The following is a 23,183-nucleotide window of genomic DNA, read 5'->3' on the forward strand; positions in this document are numbered from 1 at the left end:
CCATTGAACACATCCTTCATACTACTCCCATGAAAGGTGTACTAGACTTGTGCACAACGGAAAATTGTGTTTAGTTTTGGTTCGTTGTCATTCGTAAAATACATAATTCTGTTATATTCGTCATGTTAATACGTTTTCGGATAATTCGTTATTATTCGTAGAGTATCTAATTCATTCGTTCGTATTCGTTGAAATTCGCCATTTATGTATGTATAGACATTCGTGATAATGATTCGTAGTTTGGAAAGTCGTTTGTTTATTGAATCTTTTAACACACACAATGACAACGTCTCTTCTCCTCGGCTCAAATACAATACAACACCCTTCTCACTCACTTCTCAGGAATGCACTTTGCCAGTAATCCAACATCCGGCACAAAATTAATTAGCTGATTGGACTATAAAATTTACTTTGAGTTGACCTTTTGTTTCATTAGATCTTTAAAGAATTACCGAATCATGTCGAATTCATTCGTTATATTTCTTTCGTATTCGTTGTTATTCGTTATTTTTTTATTCGGACATTTGGATGCATCCGCATGTCCGAAAGATGCAAAATTCGTCCGAATTTCGATCGTTACGAAACGAATTTCACAAGCCTAAGGTGTACTTCAAAGCAAATGTCTTTAACACAAAAATGGATAAAGACCGTGATTTACACAGGTGTCCAGTAGAAGTTTGGATTCTTCACTTATCAGTTGTAGCAAACTTGAGATGAACTTTCTGATAAGTTTGTAACAGAACAAAGAAACACAAAGATATTATGAATCCTCTTGGGTAAGGAGGCCAAGGTGAGATCTTGGCAGTGTAATGAGACACGGGAGGGATATGGCTGGAGATCTCAGGGGGATGTTGAATGCTTTTATATACAGAGTGAGACGGCGCAGGGTGGGGGGAGAACCTGTGTGTCACCTGTCCCCTACACTCCGATCTCCTCTATAAGGCTGAAGGAACCCGACTAATACCAGGTCTGATAACAAGACATCTACAAGACACATTTTATCTGTCTAAACCAGGAAGGTGTTTGATGTTTTATACGTGAAATATTCTTCTGCAAGGTTATCGACCCTTCCTGACAATTATACAATGATGTAATGCTGGATATTCTTCATCCCCATCCCCTGTATTCCCATACACAGACCCCATGCTTTATCAATAAGGGATTCTAAATATACAGGTGAGTGGTTACAACATGTCACACTTTCCTGGTATATTCTGCTCTGCTCCTACATTCGTTTGGGGCAGTGAAAAATAATTCCGAAAATCTGATGAATTCATTCTGTGTATCTCTCAGAAAAGATGCCCTGTACTTTGTTCTGGAGTTCAATTTTTTTTACTATACGAGTCATAAAAGCAATCATACACAGCTTTACACTGACACTCCCCTGATAATTGCTGCTTTTCCTTCTTAGCATTTTACAGATAAAACGTTACACGATGGAAAGATTTCCTGGTGGAAATTTAAAAGGCAAATAATTCTGAATTAGTACAATGTTTTGTTGAAGATCCAGAGTCGTTGGTTGAAATGTTCTTACACTAAAACTCATATGAATATTTCTATAAACTAATCATAGATCCGATGGTAGGTCCATAAGGTCCTACACCTGCAAAAATAGGACAATACAGTGCCGTGAAAAAAGTATTCATACCCCTTGAAATTTTTCACATTTTGTCATGTTACAACCAACAACGTAAATGTATTTTATTGGGCCAACACAAAGTGCCACATAATTGTGAAGTTGAAGGAAAATGATACATTTCTTTTTACAAATAAATATGTGAAAAGTGTGACGTGCATTTGTATAGTCCCCCCCCCCCCCCCCCGAGTCAATACCTTGTAGAACCCCATTTTGCTGCAATTACAGCTGTAATGCCCCATACACACGGTCGGAAATTCCGCCAGCAAAAGTCCGATGAGAGATTTTGGTCAGAAAATGCGACCGTGTGTGTGTGCTCAATCGGACTTTTGCTGGTGGAATTTCAGGCAGCAAAAGATTGAGAGCATGTTCTTAATTTTTTTCGGTCGGACTTCTGCTGGCGGAATTTCGGGCAGCAAAAGATTGAGAGCGTGTTCTTAATTTTTCGGTCGGAATTTTGCTGGCGGAATTTCGGGCAGCAAAAGATTGAGAGCGTGTTCTTAATTTTTCGGTCGGAATTTTGCTGGCGGAATTTCGGGCAGCAAAAGATTGAGAGCAGGTTCTCAATTTTTCGGTCGGAAAAAGTTCAGATCGGAAATTCCAATCGTCTGTACAAATTCAGACGAGCAAAATGCCTACGCATGCTCGGGTACAATTCAACGCATGCTTGAAAGCATAGAACTTAATTTTCTCGGTTTGCCGTAGTGTTGTACGTCACTGCGTTCTTGACGGACCAAAGTTCCGAGAACTTTTGTGTAACCGTGTGTGTGTGCAAGCCAAGCTTGAGCGTAATTCCGTCGGAAAAGCCATCCTAGTTTCATCCGAGGGAAAATCCGCTCGTGTGTAGGGGGCATAAGTCTTTTTGGGGGTGTCTCTACCAGCTTTGCATATATATAAAATGACATTTCTGGCCATTCTTCTTTACAAAATATCTCAAGCTCTGTCAGATTGGATGGAGAGCGTCTGTGAACAGCAATTTTGAAATCTTGCCACAGATTCTAAATTGGATTTAGGTCTGAACTTTGATTGGGCCATTCTAACACATGAATATGCTTTGATCAAAACCATTCCATTGTAGCTCCGGCTGTATGCTTCGGGTCGTTGCCCTGCTGGAAGGTGAACCACCGCCCCGGTCTCAAGTCTTTTGCAGACTCCAACAGGTTTTTTTCTAAGATTGCCCTGTATTTGGCTCCATCCATCTGATCAGCTTCCCTGTCCCTGCTGAAGAAAAGCATCTCCACAACATGATGCTGCCACCACCATGATTCACAGTGGGGACGTTGTGTTGAGGGTGATGTGTAGGGAGGAGTCCGACAATCGACCTGAATGTAAGTTCAAGTTGAACATTATGCGGTGTTCACGGCAAATTCAAAAGCTGTGGAACACCGTTAATGTCTATGGGGCATTAACATTAAAAAACAAAAAGTGCTATTTCTAAAGGCTTATATGCAATTTATTGCCATAAAAAGTGCTTGGGGACCCAGGTCCTGCCCCAGGGGACATGTATCAATGTAAGAAAAGTTTTAAAAATGTCAGGTTTTTTTTTTCAGGAGCAGTGTTCTTTTTCTAATAATGCTTAAAGTGAAACAAAAAAAATGAAATATTCCTTTAAATATGGTGCCTGGGGGTGTCTATAGTATGCCTGTAAAGTAGTACAGTATTCCTGTGTTTAGAACAATACCACAGCAAAATGACATTTCTAAAGGAAAAAATGTCATTTAAAGCTGATTGTGGCAGTAATGAATTGTCGGGTCCCGACTCCCGGCAATATAGATAAAACTCATTGAGAAAAACAGCATGTGCCCACCCCCCCCCCCCCAGTCCATTACCAGGCCCTTCAGGTCTGGTATGGATATTAAGGGGGACCCTGCTCCAAATAAAAAAAATGGCGTAGGGGCCCCCCAAAATCTATACCAGACCCTTTAGGTCTGGTATGGATTTTAAGAGGAAGCCTGCGCCAAAATAAAATAAAAAGAAATGGCGTAAGGTCCCCCCCAAAATCCATACCAGACCCTTATCTGAGCATGCAACCTGGCAGGCTACAGGAAAAGAGGGGGGGGCGAGAGAGCGCCACTCCTCCTGAACCTTACCAGGACACATGCCCTCAACATGGGGACAGGGGCTTCATCCCCACAACCCTTGCCCAGTGGTTGCGAGGGTCTGCAGGTGGGGGGCTTATCGGAATCTGGAAGCCCCCTTTAACAAGGGGACCCCCAGATCCTGGCCTCCCCCCCTATGTGAATTGGTAACGGGCGCCGGGGGGGGTCACCCATTTATGTCACCAGGTGGCACCGCCCTCAGCTATATAACAGCTGTCACCGAGAAAGAATCGTCACTCTGCAGGAGCCTCCCATGGAGCGGATTTTTTGTTCTTTTTTTTTGGCTGGGGCGGCGTGAGATGGATCTACATCGCGGGACATTTTTATTTTTTTATCTTTTAACTTAATATCTTTTAATAAATGACTTGTCCCAAAGTGCCTCCTGTCTTTTTTACTATTTTTGACACTTTTTTGTGAAATGGTAGGGGCACAATGTACCCGTTATCAATTCATATCTCTTTATATATCTTTATATATATATACATATCAATTAACGAAACAATTAATTGAAGGAAGAACCACTGAAGTAATTATCTCATATCCATAACACATGATTATTAGTGGGTATTAGAAAGATAGCAGACCAATGCCAATCACTCCCCATTCCAAGGGGAGGAAATTAACCTTTGCTGATCCTATTGTAAAAAAAAAAAGTAAAATAAGACAAAATGAAATAAAACAAAAAACCTTTAGGGCCCTTTTACAACTGCGGACCGATCAGCCTGTCAGTTTTTTCAGCAGACCTTGACGGTCTCTCCATACATCTCTATGGAACGACTGATGTCAGCGGTGACATGGCCTGATCTGCCCCGATCTGCCCCGCAAAATCCATGTGGATGGAAACCCTATTTTCCATCTGTCCGGCGGATCGGATGAAAATGTACAGGCGGTCCGTAATCATCCGATCCCCCCAAAGAGGAGAGCGGAGATCTGACAGGTCCAGTGACGGACTTGTCATCCGCCGGCTCAGCGGGGATCAACGGAGCGATCCCCCCTGAGCAAGCGGGAGGGCTCAATACGGATCCGCACATGTGAAAGGGACCTAAACCTAAATCAACTATACAAATAAAGAATGTTACAATATCAAGTAAAAGAACTAGAAGTAGAATGGATCCATTGCTTAGATCCCCTTATTCCTAGGGGATTGAACTCTGATTTTGATTTACATTTATTTTTGTGATATATTGATACATGTTTGTGTATTTTAGAGATATGATAACAATTTACACGTCACTGTTATGGTTTATTAAATACATAATTGACATTGTAACATTCTTTATTTGTACTGTATAGTTGGTTTAGGCTTAAGGTTTTTTGTTTTGTTTTATTTCCGTTTGTCTTATTTAATTTTTTTACAATACGGCGCCGATGGACACTGATGGGGAGGCACTGGTGGGCACTGATGAGTGCACTGATAGGTGGCACTGATGGAAACTGTTAGGCAGTGGCACACTGATTGGTGACACTGATGGGCACTGATTGGCAGCACTGATAGGCACTTATTGGCAGCACTGGTGGGCACTGATTGGTAGCACTGGTTGCACAGTTTGGCAGCACTGGTGGGCATTGTTGGGACTGAACTGATAAACAGTGCCCTGATTATCAGTACACATACCTTTTAGAGAAGCGGTTATCGTCTCTCTTCTCCTCTCCTCATGCTGTCAGCTTCTATTTTAATCTGTGATCATCTATGATTGGACACACAGCTGATCATGTGGTAACAATTTAACAAATATGATTAGTGCGCTAATATCAATATGAAAAACACAGTGCTCTTATACATAAATGTGGGTAAAAGTTACTAAGTAACACAATACCTTAAAGACGAAGTAAACCCTGATGAGTTTACTTCCTCTTTCATTCCCTGCAAAGGCAAAGCATAATGGACTACTATGCATCGCATCGCATCGCATAGTAGTCCATTATGTGTCACTTACCTGACACAGGAGCCAGCGATGTCACCGCTGTCCCCTGTAGTCCGGCGCATCCATCTTCTCGTGGGGTCTCGCTGCTCCGCCGATGTCATTCGGCGAAGCCACGATGACGTCACTCCCTCGCATGCACATGGGAGCCAACACGCGCGGCATCTTCGTCGTTGACGGTGCCGCGCTCAGTGCGCCTGCATGCCGCTGTCTATGGCGCATGTGCTGTAGAAAGCTGTCGCTGTATTTTAGTAAGTATCTCCTAAACCGTGTAGGTTTAGGAGATATTTCTTGGACCTACAGGTAAGCCTTAATCTAGGCTTACCTGTAGGTCAAAGTGGGTTGTAAGGGTTTACAACCACAAGTGGTTGTAAACCCTTACAAACCACTTTGACCTACAGATAAGCCTAGATTAAGGCTTACCTGTAGGTCCAAGAAATATCTCCTAAACCTATACGGTTTAGGAGATATTTACCTGAAGACAGCCACCGCCGTAGAGAGCAGCGCGCAGGCGCACTGGGTAAGCCGCATGCGCGGGAGTGACGTCATTGCTGCTCCGGCTAATCACAGTGCCAGAGCAGCGAGACCCACGGAGAACCACCAAGAAGATGGACACTCGGAACTACAGGGGGCAGCGGTGACTTCGCTGGCTCCTGTGTCAGGTAAGTGACACATAATGGACTACTATGCGATGCGATGCATAGTAGTCCATTATGCTTTACCTTTGCAGGGAATCAAAGAGGAAGTAAACCCATCAGGGTTTACTTCCTCTTTATGTACCATACAAAATTCCTGTGTCACAAATTGCGTGTGTATAAAAATTAAAAAGATTGATACTCATCAATCACCTGCATCTGATGGAAATATATAGTAAACCAAATGTTATAGGTTGAGCCTCCTATAACTAAAAACTAAAACTGCGATCAGAAGTCACACATAGGATATGAAACCACAGAGATATGTATAATATATATACATATATAACTCAGTCCCATATAAATGTTCCAAAGCACCCTGCGGATAAACAGAACTGTCAGATCCAGTTTCAATAATGTCCCACTTCTCAGGGTGTACTCTGTTTCTCTTGATCCTTTCTCCTTGACTCCCAGTTAACATAAATGGAAAGAAAGAAACAGACAATAGCGTACTACTGCAAATGAGAAGATAGACTTCGTATAAACACAGCGATACACTCATGCCGCGTACACACGAGCGGACTGTATGGCATACTTAGTTCGTCATACAATCCGACGGACAGTCCGTCGTACTTTCCACTGAACGGACTTGACCACACACGGATGCACAAACAGTCCGTCGAAAGCTTGTGCGATGACGTGTACAGCACGTACGACGGGACTATAAATAGGAAGTCCAAGACACAGCAAAGCACCCTTCCGCCGTGTAAATCCTTCCTGGGCATGCGCCATACTTAGTCCGTCGAACTAGCATACTGACGACCGTACTGTCCGCTGAAACCAAAGTACGACGGACAGAATTTAGAAAAAAACGAAATACTTAGTACGCCGGACTGCACGCTGAAAAAGTCCGCTGAAGCCCACACACGAGCAGATTGTCCGCTGAAATGTGTTTCGACGGACTAAGTACGCCATACAGTCCGCTCGTGTGTACGCGGCATCACAAACACCCGGTCCTGTGCAAGCATAAAATCACGGCAAATAGTCGGGCTCACTCCTCCTCACAGCCTCTCCATGTATGCGAACACATATGTCTGACATCACTGGCTCCTCCCTCTGATGCGTTGCATCACAGGTCACGTGACATTTTCATGGCAAATTTTTACCACACCAGCGCTTGAGTATCACATTTAGTGATCATGTGGAAAAGAGCTACTGATTGACTCTTTACATCAATTTGTGATCAGCAGTGTCTGATCACAGAGCATGCCACCCGCCTCCTGCAACAGGAGGTTGTCATATGATGGCCTCCCAGAACAGTCAGCAAGTGGTTAATAAGAATAAAAAGGTTAAATATACTCACTAAAAGGAGTGTGTGTGTGCAGTGCTCCATGGAATACTGCCCCTCAGTGAAAAATGCCTCAGATGGGTCTGCGCATGCATAGTACCAAACGTCACACCAGCTGATATGTTGATCAGCTGGTGTGACATCAACACAGCACATGCGCAGATCACTTGGCTTTAGATAGATTCAGTTTGAGGAAGGGATGTGACATCCAGGCTGATATATGTGTTAGTTAATCAGTGATGTGTCAGGAGACTGATGGGGTGAGCTGAGGGGTAGAGAAATAGAGGTGGGTTGCATAAGCATAGAAATGGTAGTGGAAGCCATGGGTGGTTAACAGCTGACCCAGAGAGGAGGTGTAGATTGAGAATTGGAGAGGTCCAAGAACAGAACCTTGGGGGACCCCAATGGTAAAAGGAGTTGGAGAAGAGGAAGAGGAAGTAGAGTTGTAAGTGACACTGAAGGTGCAGTGAAACAAGTAAGATTTGAATCAATGGAGAGCACAGCCAGGGAGACCAAGCAAATTCGTTTTTTGAGGAGTAAAGGTGGGTCAACTGTATCAAAAGCAGCGGAGAGGTCCAAGAGTAATGCCGCATACACACGATCGGAATTCTTGACGGAAAAATCTCTGATGGTTTTCCCAACGGAATTCCGACGGAATTCGGCTCAAGCTGTCTTGCCTACACACGGTCACATCAAATTCCGATCATTTATAACGCGGTGACGTACAACACGTACGACGTGACTAGAAAAAGGAAGTTCAATAGCCAGTAGCCAATAGCTTCTGTCTTGTAGTTGAATCTGAGCATGCGTGATTTTTGGCGTGTCGGAATTGCATACACACGATCGGAATTACCAATAGAAAGTTTTTCCATCGGGAAAATTGAGAACATGCTATCAATTTTTGGCTGGCGGAAATTCGGACAGATAAATTCCGATGGAGCATACACACGGTCACATTTTCCGATGAAAAGCTCTCATCGGTCTTTTTTCTGGCCAGAATTCCGATCGTGTGTACGCAGCATAAGAGTACAGAATAGTGAACATTTGTTTTAGCTGTTAGTAAGTTGTTTTAGGAGAGCAGTTTCAGTGGAGTGCTGTGGGTTAAATCCAGAATGAAGGGTTTCAAGACGGTTATTCTCAATGAGTTGGTAGCATAGCGGGTTGCAGTCTAGACATTCAAGGCGTTTGGAGGTGAAAGGGAGTAAGAAGTTGGGTATCGGGTTCTTAGGATTCCCCATGTCTAAGCTCTGGCAGTGGAGTAAATTACATTTGGGGCTTGGCCTGGTCATTGTCCAGGCTGAGGTTGCCACTCCACTTATCTCTGCAAGACACCATAGATGTGTGGCTTCCAGGGGCTACCCTCCTTCCCTTCCCAGGATGGGTTCCATCTCCTGCCATCACTTTAGCAGCAGCTGCCAATGCTACATACCCCCTCTCTATCGAGCCTGAGCAGCACACATACATTTCCCAGGTCACAGGTTGTCAGGTTTGGTGGGGTCCGGTGAGGTCCTTTTTGTTATGGGAGTGACTAGTGCATGTTTTAGAGGGTTGGGGAAGATTGAAGATATAAGGTTAAGTGGAGGTCCGCCCACCCCTGCAAAAATTAAAAGCTAGCAGCTACACATACTGCAGGCTTTTAAGCCGATGGCCGCACCGCACCGCACCATCTGATGCCGCCACCATTGCCACCATTATGGTTTCACACCGGGTCCATACTGCGCATGCGCGAGGCACTGCTGCGCTCTCCTACTGGCCTGGTGGCGGGGGAAGAAGGAGGAGGGAACCGAACTGTTGACATAATTTGCCATGGCCCGGTCTCCCAGAAGTGGGTCAGGGTATCTGTCAAAAAGTTACCCTGATATCCGCACCCCCCCAAAAGGTGGCAAATATGGCATCAGTGGGAGGAGACAAATGATCAAAACATTTACTTTAGAGTGGAGCTCCACTTTAAAGAGTGTGGGGTAGAGCCAGAGGTTGACCGCGGGGCCGTCTTAATAGCATCATGGGCCCCTGGGCAAAGTAATGCTCTGTGAGTAATGTGCAGTGAGTAAGTTAGTAGGCTGAGGTAATGGAGGACGAAGTAGAGAGTTGACAGGGATTCAGCCCATTCTCCCCATATATATATTTTTTTTTCTGTTGATTTTTTATTTATATTTTTTGATCATTAATATTTACCTTTTTTAATTTTCATTCCTTTTTTGTTTTTACTTTTTTTTACTGTTGCATAACAATAAAAGTCACACCAATACACCTTGTTTTCAATTGCAAAGAACTTACCCATGTTTTGTAGCAGAACTATCAATTTAGTCTACTTTTACATGGGTCAAAATATAGAATAAAATGCATGTTTAAATTTATAGTAAAACACCTTAAAAAAAGAAAAATAAAAAGGCATAAAAAATATTTATGTTTATAGATTTTAACCACTTGACCTCTGGAAGATTTACCAAACTTAATGACCAGGCCAGTTTTTTTGTGATTTGGCACTGCGTTACTTTAACTGATAATTGCATGGTTGTGCAACACTGTACCGAAATAAAATTTTGCCACAAATAGAGCTTTCTTTTGGTGGTGTTTGATCACCTCTGTAGTTTTGATGCAGTCGGGAGATGGGAGAAAGTTGTAGAAAGTCAACCAAAACTGCAGCCCTCCACCAGTCGGGCCCTATGGCAGAGTGGCCCGATGGAAGTCTCTCCGCAGTGCAAGACACATGAAAGCCGCATGGAGTTTTCTAAAAAAAACACCTGAAGGACTCCAAGATAGTGAGAAATAAGATTCTCTGGTCTGATGAGACCAAGATAGAACTTTTTGGCCTTAATTCTATGTGGTATTTGTGGAGAAAACAACAGTGAAGCATGGTGGTGGCAGCATCATGCTATGGGGGTGTTTTTCAGCTGCAGGGACAGGACGACTGGTTGCAATCACAGGAAAGATGAATGCGACCAAGTACAGGGACATCCTGGACGAAAACCTTCTCCAGAGTGCTCAGGACCTCAGACTGGGCAGAAGGTTTACCTTCCAACAAGACAATGACCCTAAGCACAGAGCTAAAATAATAAAGAGGTGGCTTCACAACAACTCCGCGACTGTTCTTGAATGGCCCAGCCAGAGCCCGGACTTAAACCCAATTGAGCATCTCTGGAGAGACCTAAAAATGGCCGTCCACCAACGTTTACCATCCAACCTGACAGAACTGGAGAGGATCCCCAAATCCAGGTGTGAAAAACTTGTTGCATCTTTCCCAAAAAGACTCATGGCTGTATTAGATCAAAAGGGTGTTTCTAGCAAAGGGTCTGAATACTTAGGACCATGTGATATTTCAGTTTTCTTTTTTAATGAATCTGCAAAAATGTCAACAATTCTGTGTTTTTTTCTGTCAAAATGGGGTGCTGTGTGTACATTAATGAGGAAAAAAAATGAACTTAAATGATTTTAGCAAATGGCTGCAATATAACAAAGAGTGAAAATTGTAAGGGGGGTCTGAATACTTTCCGTCCCCCATATATATATATATATATATATATATACTAGTAATGGCAGCAAATTATAGCAGGACTTCAATATTGTGGTGGACAATCGGACACTAACCGAACACTTTTTACACTTTTTGGAGACCAGTGACACTAATACAGTGATCAGTGCTAAAAATATACACTGTCCCTGTACTAATGAAAGTGGCTGGAAAGAGATTAAACATCAGGGACAATCAAATGGTTAACATCGTGCCTAGCTAGTGGGTTTGTGTAATGCGTGAGAAGTGCTTTTACTAGGGGCAGGCATGGATCCACGTCCCTTGCTTTGCAGGAACACAGGATCCATTCCTTCCTTACTGACAGAAGGGCAATAGGCGCTCTGGCTCTCTGTCTAACAATCAGCGGGTGTGCTGGTGGACACTGATGAGGTGGTCGTTCAGCCGGTTGTAAAATAGACGTTTAAGGAGTTTGGAGGCAAAAGGGAATAAAGAGATGGGTATTAGGTTGCTAGGATTCCACATGACTAAGCTCGGGGGGGGGTTTGAAGTGAAACGCGTCGGTAGCATGGTAGCACCATGCATGCATGCCCCAGAAGTGTCAGATCATGTACCCAGTGCCACCTTGCCACTGTATAAGTTATACAAGTGGCAAGTATTGAAAGAAAATACTATCTTTGCACAACTATATTGTCAAAAGACTATTTTTTTCCGAATAAACCCAGTGTACAGTATGTATTAGCCCTTGTACACACGGTCGGAGAATCCGTCGGAATGTGTCCTATCGGCCCGTGTCGTTGGATAATCCGACTGTGTGTGGTATGCATCGGAATATCCGTCGGACCCAATTTTCCAACATGTTGAAAATATTTCCCGACCAACTGGGCCGGTCGGACATACTCCGATCATGTGTAGAGAATTTTGATCGGACCAAGTGCCACGCATGCTCAGATCAAATTCCTACATCAAAGCTATTGGCTACTAGCCTGAATGTAGTCCCATCATAACGAAATTACGTCATCACGTTCTGAAAGATCGGATTTTTCGCCAACTTTGTCCGACCGTGTGTATGCAACAGTTTCGGACAAGATCTGATGGACAAAATCCGACGGGCAAAATCCGACGGATTTGGTTGTGGAAATCTCCGACTGTGTGTACAGGAGCTAACTCTGTTATTCTAAGATATGAAAAAAGTATTGCCAGATAAACAGGCCTATTATGGGCATACAAAAATGTTCTTCTCTATAATGGGTATACGAATAAAACAGAGAAGAAGTGTTGAATATTGTATATGTTTTTGCTTTTAATGTCTTGGTGTGCATGAGCCTTTTACAGGCTAGTCAATAATGTCTTCTCCAGTACAAAGTCTTCCTGAACCCTCACGTTATCCCTCCCTCTCCTAGTGAATTATTTGGTTCTGATGGGAAATCAAACTTCTCAGTCTGAATTAATTTTGCTTGGCCTGTCAGACTTCACAGATTCTCAGATCCTGGTATTTCTGCTGATCCTCCTCATCTATGTGGCCACACTGTTTGGGAATCTCCTCATCATTTTCTTGGTGGTCTTGTACTACCATCTACACACCCCCATGTACTATTTCCTTGGAAACCTCTCGGCTTTAGACATCTTTGATTCCACCATCTCCACATCTCATTTATCTTTTGACATAGTTACCGGAAACAGAGAGATTTCATACCCAACTTGTATCACCCAGGTCTTCTTCTTCACCTGGTTTGTCGGCACCGAGTCCTTTATACTTGTGATGATGTCCTACGATCACTATGTTGCCATCTGTCACCCTTTGCATTATACAACCATGATAAGCAATCATCTGTGTTTTCAAGGGGCGTTCATCTTCTGGGTCTTCAGATTTGCCTGTTCCTTGTTGCACACACTTTGCGCGGTAAGACTGGACATCCCTTACCCCACCATCATCCCAGGGTTGTTCTGTGAATTATATCAGCTGATTCAGCTGTCATCTTCTGACACATCCCTCAATTACGTCATTTTATATTTTGACTCTGTAAGTTTTGGGATCACTGGATTTTTCATTACTTTTCTTTCATATATCTACATTTTTAAAACCATCCTGAGAATAAAAGTGAAGGAAGGAAGACAGAAAGCTTACTCCACCTGCAGTTCCCACCTCACGGTGGTCTTCATATTTTACGGGAGTGCTCTTTTAAACTACGTTCTCCCCAAAACGAAAGATTTTCTGGCAAGCAGATTGCTGTCTGTATTTTACACGGTTCTCACCCCTCTATTAAATCCAATTATATACAGCCTGAGAAATAGCGAACTGAAAGGAGCCGTTAAGAAAATGCTATCTAGGATGGACTACATATCATGAACTGGCATTTAAGGAGAACCGCACAACGTTACTGCTAATCTCACAACTGCATGTATTAACAGGGCTGGACTGGGACAAAAATTTGGCCCTGGACTTCATCCAGACCAGCCCACTTTAATTTTGCAAACAAACACAAAAACAGTATATAAAACCATACGTAATTGTGCAAAAAAACATAAGTAGCATAACATAAGGCGTCCTCACTAACCTCTTTTATTATTTCACTTATGCCGCGTACACACGACCGGACTTAGGTCCGACAGACTTTCGACGGAGTTCTGACGGACTTTCCGAATGAACGGACTTGGCCACACACAATCACACCAAAGTCCGATGGATTCGATCGTGATGACGTACGACCGGACTAGAATAAGGAAGTTCATAGCCAGTAGCCAATAGCTGCCCTCACGTCGGTTTTAGTCCGTCGGACTAGCATACACACGAGCGGATTTCTCGGTAGGAACTGGATCCGGCGGAGTTCTGGCGGGAAAATTTGAAACATGTTCCATTTCTAAAGTCTGTCAGACTTTTGCAAATCAAAAGTCCGCTGCAGCCCACACACGATCGAATAGTCTGCCGGAATCATTCTGTCAGACTTTTGATGTTGCAAAGTCCGGTCGTGTGTGCATAATTCTCCTCTGTATTTTTCTCATCTTTCTCACATCACTACGTGAAGTTGAGGGGCAAGCCACGCAGCCATTACTTTGTCACTGAAACCGGCCCACTGAGCCATCGGCCCACCGGGAAACTCCCTGTAGTCCCAATGGCCAGTACATGCCTGCGTATTAACCACTTCAATACCAGGCACTTATACACCTTCCTGCCCAGACCAATTTTCAGCTTTCAGCGCTGTCGACAATTGCGCGGTCATACTACACTGTACCCAAACTAAATTTTTATCATTTTGTTCCCACAAATAGAGCTTTCTTTTGGTGGTATTTGAACACATCTGGGATTTAAATTTTCTGATAAACAAATAAAAAAAAAGACCGAAAATTCTGAAATAAAACTTTTTTTTTTGCTTCTGTTACCAAACTTTGTAAATAAAAACATTTTCTCATTCACTGATGGGCACTGATGGGGCTTCACTGACGGGCACTGATAAGGCAGCACTGATGGGCATCGATGAGGTGGCACTGATGGGCACTAATATGCGGCACTGATAGGCGGCACTGGTGGGCACTGATAGGGGGCACTGATATGCAGCACTGAATGGGTACACATAGGTGGCACTGATGGGCACTGATAGGCAGCACAGATGGGCACTGATAGGTGGCATTGATGGGCACTGATAGGTGACACGGATGGGCATGGATGGGCACTGATAGGTGGCACTGATGTACACTAATGGATGGTACTGATGGATGCCAATCAGTGCCAAACAATAATGCCTGCCAATCAGCGATGCCCATTGTGGAAACTCATTGGCATGCATTGTGGGCACTGATTGGCATCCATTGTGGGCTCTGATTGGCATCCCTGGTGGTCTAGGGTGACCCAACTGGTGGTGACTAGTGGTGGGCATCCCTGGTGGTTCTGGTGGCATCCCTGGTGGGCATCCTTGGGGGGGGGCTGCTCTGATAATCAATCAGCACAGACCCCCCCGTCAGTGGAGCAGCCAATCGGCTCTCCTCTACTTACGTCTGACAGACGCGAGTGAGGAAAAGCCAATCAACGGCTCTTCCCGTTTACATTGTGATCAGCTGTGATTGGACAGGGATTATCACATGGTAAAGAGTCTCTGTCAGATATTCTTTACCTAGATCGGTATTGCGGTGTGTCAGATTGGGGGGGGGGCGCAGAGGCCTAGATATCCTGGCGAAGTCATGCAACATCTGGTCAGGATATCGCAACCACTTTGCTGATGTTATATTGCTGTATGGCGGGTGGCAAGTGGTTAATATCTAACTTACCGTTTTTATTTGTTGGGTGTTTGCTTTCCAAAATTGGGTCATTTTGTGAGCGTTGTCCTGGGGCTCCAGGGCCTTCAAAAGTGTGATCGGTAGTCAGGAAATTAGATATGTAATTTATGCTCCTAGAACACCTGATGGTGCTACTTGGATGTTGGGCCTCTGCATGTGGCCAGGCTGCGTAAAAGTCTCACACATGTGGTATCGCTATACTCAGGAGGAGTAGCAGAATGTATTTTGGGGTGTAATTTTTGCTATGTACATGCTATTTGTTTAAAAAATGTGTTTTCATTTTCTTTCCACATTTTCCAAAAACTTGTGGAAAAAATTACATGCTCAAGAGACTCATAATGGACTTGAGCCCTATATATATATATATATACAGGCCTCAAGTCCTGCGGGAACAGAGTTCCTGTACTTTTTCCACAACAGGAACTCAGTTCCCGTTAGAAACCGCGTCCTGCAAGACTTTAAAGTATGTGAGCTGTGTGGTAGGTGCTACACCAGCAGCCGCTGACACAGCTCGTAATAGTAAGTGCCACACACCTGACCATTCAGGCATTGCCAGTAGGGGACCCCATGACAGCTTCCTCTTCGATCTACCTGTCAATCACAGCTATCTCACGGGTAAATCAGGTCCCTGCTGCTAAGAGATTGTATTTAGTCAGACCTCTCGTGATGCGCTCCTCCCGGCCATGATTTTCTGTCTCCTCATCCTCCCCCCCAGTCTCCTGCATACTTGCTTTGTGTGTCCCGCTGAATCCCCCCCTCCTCTATCTTCAGTGCCATATGATGAGAGAACCCAGAGGAGGAGCACAGCTATTCTGCTCACAGGACATGCAGGGGGAGAGGTGAGCTGAGGGAGGAACATCAGTTTGGGGTGGTAAGCTGAGCACAATACCTGGCAAAGTTTAATGCCAGGAGGGAAGTTTATGTGGAAAAGCTTAGGTTGGAATAGCAGCGATTGTGTGTTGGAGCCCCTGCAGAGTTTGCAGCCCTCCCAAGCTAACATACATCTCCTAAGCAGGAACACATCACTATCTCCCCAAGCATTCTGTCCAGATAATGTGCAGTTCATTTATGACCTTTCCGTTGTGCCTGTGTTATCCAAACTCTGTACAATGAAAAGTGTAAACTCACCACATAAACACTCTATATACAAAATAACATTCCCCAATAGTGATGGACGAACTTCCGACGGGACGTTTCGCGGACGCGAAACGCGAACGGACCCAAACGTTCGCAAAACCGAACGTTCGCCGTGGGCCCCATTGACTTCAATGGGAGGCGAACTTTGCAAACCCTTCATGTCGAATTTGCGGCCACGTGGTAATTATTAGGAGGGAAAACGTAGTCCCACCACATGGCCAATGACATAATACATGTATGAGGTGAATTTGGGATCGATAACTACAAGCATTATTTTTTTATTTGGGAAATTGTTCTGACAATTCAGGACTGTGGAACGCATGAAGGCAATGGAGGAGAGGGAAGGTCAGGGACCAGGGTAGGCAAAGAAGGGGGTGCAGGAGATGATCACCAGCAGCGTGACATACAGCAATGACACCTGCACCGTGATAGAGTCATCTGACAACAGCACCGTGATAGAGAGCACTGACATCAGCAGCGTGACATACAGCATTAACACCAGCACCGTGACATACAGCATTGACAGCAACACCGTGATAGAGAGCACTGACATCAGCAGCGTGACATAAATCACTCACACCAGCACCGTGATATACAGCACTGACAGCAGCACCGTGATACAGAGCACTGACATCAGCAGCGTGACATAAAGCATTAACACCAGCACCGTGACATACAGCATTGACAGCAACACCGTGATAGAGAGTACTGACATCAGAAGCGTGACATTAAGCACTGACATCAGCACCGTGACATACAGCATTGGCAGCAGCACCGTAACATACAGCACTGACAGCAGCACCGTGACATACAGCACTGACATCAGAAGCGTGACATACAGCACTGACATCAGCACCGTGATATACAGCACTGTGATATACAGCACTGACAGCAGCACTGTGACATACAGCACTGACAGCAGCACCGTGACATACAGCACTGACATCAGAAGCGGGACATACAGCACTGACATCAGCACTGTGATATACCGCACTGACATCAGCACTGTGATATACAGCACTGACAGCAGCACCGTGACATACAGCACTGACAGCAGCCCCGTGACATACAGCACTGACAGCAGCACCGTGACATACAGCACTGACATCAGAAGCGGGACATACAGCACTGACATCAGCACCGTGATATACAGCACTGACATCAGCACCGTGATATACAGCACTGACAGCAGCACCGTGACATACAGCACTGACAGCAGCACCGTGACATACAGCACTGACATCAGAAGCGTGACATACAGCACTGACATCAGCACCGTGATATACAGCACTGACATCAGCACCGTGATATACAGCACTGACAGCAGCACCGTGAGCAGCCCCAGTAGGAAGTCAGCACAGCACAGGGATATCATAAACAGCCCCAGTAGAAATATGACACCGCTCAACCTCTTCAAAGAGGAGGGTAGGGGCATATAGTACGGTGTGCTTTTTTGGGACAAGGAAGTGCTGCAGTATAGGGCAGCAGTCAGCAGTAGTGCACCTCAACCCTATCTATTGTGGACCGATAGCGGTCCTTACAGAACAGCAGACTGTACCGCACTCAAGCCTATGTACCGTAGCACCCTATACCAAGTTACCAGTCCTTATAAGAACTTTTGTGGACCAAGCAGGTTGTGTGTCAGTGATTAGCAGACTGTACGTCAGTCCCTATACCGATGAAGGACTGCTGCAGTATAGGGCAGAGGTCAGCAGTGGTGCACCTCAACCCTATCTATTGTGGACCGATAGACAGACCAAGTTACCAGTCCTGATAAAGAGCTTTGTGGAACAAGTGAGTTGTGAATGATTAGCAGACTGCAGCAGAAGGGCAGCAGTCAAGTCTAATATTCTTTCTATATTTGGAAGAAAGAATATTATACGTGTACAAGCCTATTACCGTACCACTGATACCAGTCCTGAAAAGAACCTTTGTGGAACTAATAGTAACAGCAAGTCTTTAAACTGACCCTCACTGCCTGACAACACTGCTTCCTTCCTGTCCCTATACAAAGTGGCAAAAAACAGTAGACTGGAACGATTAGTGGTTACTGGAACAGCTCTTTTGTGGACCTGATAGTAACAGCTAATGATGATGATGATGATGATGATGATGAAAGACTAATTTGGCTGTCCCTGTAGCACACACCGTCCTTTCCCTTTCTCTAAACTGACAAAAGACACTCAGGCTGCTGCAAGAATCAGTAGCACAGCAAACCTATATACACCTAACACCTATACCAGTCCTGAAAAGAACTTTTGTGTACCAAATAGCTAGCGTTTTATCTCTCCCTACTCCACACAGCAACCTTTCCCTATAGTAACAGAAGAAAGAATGTAAAATGGCCACCGGATCGGGTGTATTTATAGGTTAGGGGGAAAGTCCAAGTGTCCATGTGCTGTCATGTCTCAATTGGCTGTCCTGCACCCCATGATAGACGTGTCATCACAGGTCAAAGTTCTTTTACACATTAAACACGTAAGTCCGCCGGGGCGAACGACGGGAAAAGGCGAGCGAACGTGCGGACCGCGAACGACCGAAATTCGCCGCGAAACGACCGCCGGGCGAAACGTTCGTCCATCACTATTCCCCAATAAAGATCAGAACATGATGTTCACATTTGCATGGAAGCACAATTGAATGAATGCTGATTATTCAGAGAATTACCAGATTTATGTTTATTGAGGATTGTTTTTTTTTTTTTTTATGTACTAACAGTTAAGCTTCATACACACAATATGAAAATTGGATGAAAAATGCCACTTTTAAGGTGTTCGTGCATATGAGCGTATAATTTTTTATTTATTTTTGGTGGGCGAGTGGATCTTGGGTGGGAGTTCCACACTTTTTTCCCAAGGACTTGACCCTGTTTATATATATATATATATATATAGTGGCATAACTAGAACCTTCAGGGCCCCGATGCAAGAAACCATGAAGGGCCCCCCTGAACCCCAGTCAGGGCCCTTCCCTCCGACGGTGGAACTCCAGGGCGTGGTCACAGGTATGACCTTTGTGAGCCCTGTAGTCCCACCACTGGTATCAGTAGTTTTTTTTTTTTGTTTTTTTTTTACATTTTTAGGTGCCCCATTGGGGGACTGTCCGTAGGCAGGATGGGGTCCCCGTCCCCAGAAGAGATGAGGTAATTTTCTCCAGGGCAGATGAAGTTACTGACCCCAGGTGAGAAGGGGTCCCTTTCCCCAAGTGAGAAGGGTTCCCTGTCTCCAGGGGGAGATGGAGGGGGTATGTAATATTGTGTGGGGGATGGGGTCCTCTCACTCACCATGACCAAGCTGCAAGCCGCGCACTTATCCATGTTGGCCTGGGCTCCATCCAGTGTGCTGGACGGGCGATCAGCATATCTCCCAGAAAGACCTTTCATCATCTGTGTATGACGGGGGAGGAGGGGGGCTGGCAGACAAGCCTGCAGTGTCCTCCGGGGGGCTCTCATAGGGCTGCACTGCATCTGTGTGCTCAAAGTCTGTTTACCCAGGAGAAGTATGCAGTGCAGTGTGGGCCGGACTCGGGGGAGGGGGGTGGGACTCTGGCTGGGGAGAATAGACATCGGACTGAGTGGCAATGCATGGAGCAAGAGAGGGTTACTCTGAGGAGCCGGCCGAGGACACAGGTCATGCGGGGAATGCACAACTAAAGAGCAGCCAGTGCGATAGTCGAGCATGGAGCTCTGCTAGTCACCCTCCACCTCCAGCCACCCGTGTGCATGGTGCACTGGTACCCCTAGCTGCCTATTCTGCTTCCGGCCATATGTAGAGGGGGCTGCATGGGCCCCCTGCATCACAGGGCCCAGTTGTGGTCGTGACTGCTGCACCCCCTATAGTTACGCCCCTGCATATATATATACTGTTTATATACAGTATCTCACAAAAGAGAGAGACCGGAGTTTACAATTGCAGGATGAGAGAGATACATCCATAGGAGATATTATTGAGCTGACAGGGACATATGAAGTGAGTTGAGCAAGGTTTCCATGTTGCAGGAACAGATGTGTATGGTGGTAGTAAGAAAGTGACAGGGCAAAAGCAGGGACATTGTTCCATCAGTGAAGATAAATATTATTGTTGAGCATATACACTGGAGGATATCATGTGACCAGTACAGGCTCAGTATACTCAGTAAAAAATAGAAGAAGAGACCCATGTATACACATTACCAATACAGAGGGGGAGGGGTAATGTGTATACATGTGTCTCTTCTTCTATTTTTAGATTGCTTTTTCAAAAACAAACGTGCATAACGAATTATCCCTGAAGAAGGAGTATAATAAGACTCCGTAACGCGTAGGCTACATCGAATGCACACAATTTATCCATCTGTTTCATATATGAATTTTTGGACGTACCGAGTGCAGGGTTCAGGGGTGCCCTATGTACAGAGTGTAGGGTTCAGGGGTGCCCTATGTACAGAGTGTAGGGTTCAGGGATGAGCCATGTACCGAGTGCAGGGTTCAAGGGTGCCCTATGTACAGAGTGTAGGGTTCAGGGGTGCCCTATGTACAGAGTGTAGGGTTCTGGGGTGCCCTATGTACAGAGTGTAGGGTTCAGGGGTGCCCTATGTACAGAGTGTAGGGTTCAGGCGTGCCCTATGTACAGAGTGTAGGGTTCAGGGGTGCCCTATGTACAGAGTGTAGGGTTCAGGGATGAGCCACGTACCGAGTGCAGGGTTCAAGGGTGCCCTATGTACAGAGTGTAGGGTTCAGGGGTGCCCTATGTACAGAGTGTAGGGTTCAGGGGTGCCCTATGTACAGAGTGTAGGGTTCAGGGGTGCCCTATGTACAGAGTGTTGGGTTCAGGAGTGCCCTACGCACAGAGTACAGAGTTCAGCGGTGTGTTATGTACAGAGTGCATATTTCAGGGGTGCACTGTGTACAGAGTGCAGTTTCAGAGGTGCCCTATGCACAGAGTGCAGAGTTCGGTGGTGTGCTATGTAAAGAGTGCATATTTCAGGGGTGCGCTGTGTACAGAATGCAGGTTTCAGCAGTGAGCTACTTACAGAGTGCAGAGTTTAGGGATGTGCTTTGCACAGTGTACAGGGTTCAGTTCTCTTTCACAGGCTGCCCACATCCTACTTCCACCCCTCCTTGGCTCGGACCTCTGCACCACTCTCTGCCATCCCCTAGCTCTGCACACATATTCCTCAACAGCCCTCATGCCCCCCCCCAAAAAATCTTCTATGCATCTCACCTACTTGGCCTGACACTAGTAGCTCCCAGCAGTGTACGTGGTTCTGCCTCTCTCTCTCTCACTTGCAGGGACATCATTGGTCACATCTCTGCACCTGAGCACACATGGGGATTACAGTGCAGCTCACCACGTGATGCCCCATCCCACACTGTACCTGCATCTGCCTTGTCCCCAGGGTGAGTGCAAGGCAGGCTGGGATCTGTGGGAGCCACCAAGAGGAAAGCTGTCCTTGGAAACACAGAAGGTTTCTGTGGATACAAGTGATAGGGGGAGTGGAGGACAAGAGCCAGAGGTGGCAGAACTTACCATGTGATGCCACATCTGACACTGCACCTGCACCTGCATCTCCCTTATCCCTGGGGTGAGTGCAGGACTGGCAGGGATCCATGAGAACCGTCAAAAAGAAAACTGTCCTTGTGAACACAGAAGCCTTCCATGGCAGTGGTGAGCGGGGAGCGGAGGGCAAGATCCAGAGGTGGGCGAACTTGTACCTGCAACTCCCTTGTCCCCAGTGTGAGTGCCGGGCAGGCAGAGATTTGTACCACAGGCCTTGTATTTGAGACATGTGGATTAAATGATGTCTCTGAAACCTCTCATCACCACTGTGATAGACTGACTATGGGGGAATGAAGAGGCTTCAAACTTGGAGCAATGTCACTTAGCCCTTGTACACACGGTCGGACATTCCGATGGAAAATGTCCAATCGGACCGTGTTGTCGGATAATCCGACCATGTGTGGGCTCCATCAGACTGTTTCCATCAGAATATCCGACGGACCAAGTTTTAGAGCTGGGCTTTAAAACTTTCCGACAACATGATCCGATCGGACTTTGTCCGATCATGTGTAGAGAATTCCGATCGGACAAAGTGCCACGCATGCTCAGATCAAATTCCTAGACCAAAGCTATTGGCTACTAGCTTGAACGTAGTCCCGTCGTAAAGAAATAATGTCATTGTGTTCTGAACGATCAGATTTTCCGACAACTTTGTCCGACCGTGTGTATGCAACACAAGTTTTGGACAAAATCTATCAGACAAAATCTGATGGATTTTGTTGTCGGAATGTCCGACCGCGTGTACAAGGGCTTAGAAGGCACATGCTATATTTTGGTGTATTAGGTGTATTTTTTTTACAACCACTTTATTTAGTCACTATTTATCTGTTGTAAATGTTTAACTCTACAATGTATCTAGTGAACAGAAGTCTGCATATTACAAAATTCCTCAAGAATTTAATTGTACCATAATGGGATAAAAGCGGATGATTTAGTAGTGACAGGGCTGCTGATAGAAATTTTGGGGCCCTCTGCAGACTACTTGACAGCCTCCCCCCAAAGAAAATCTTAAAGCTATATTTCGCTAAAAATACAATAAAAATATCAGCAGACACAAATATAACTCCTTTAATTAATAAAGTTAATAAATAAAAATGAAGATGAGATGAAAAATATATACAAGCAGGA

General features: G+C 45.1%; 1 protein-coding gene across 1 annotated transcript; it reads left to right on the plus strand.

Moving 5' to 3' along the window:
• Positions 1-901: 901 nt before the first annotated feature.
• Positions 902-14,032, plus strand: LOC143925368 (olfactory receptor 5V1-like). The gene is made up of 2 exons (XM_077449936.1): positions 902-1,176; positions 12,513-14,032. The coding sequence occupies exon 2, from the start codon at positions 12,530-12,532 to the stop codon at positions 13,457-13,459; it is 930 nt and encodes a 309-aa protein (XP_077306062.1). The 5' UTR covers positions 902-1,176; positions 12,513-12,529; the 3' UTR covers positions 13,460-14,032.
• The last annotated feature ends 9,151 nt before the right edge of the window (positions 14,033-23,183 follow it).

This window comes from Lithobates pipiens, unplaced genomic scaffold, assembly GCF_037356315.1.
Source record: "Lithobates pipiens isolate NorthernLeopardFrog02 unplaced genomic scaffold, aLitPip1_a1.2 Scaffold_22, whole genome shotgun sequence".
Taxonomy (NCBI): domain Eukaryota; kingdom Metazoa; phylum Chordata; class Amphibia; order Anura; family Ranidae; genus Lithobates; species Lithobates pipiens.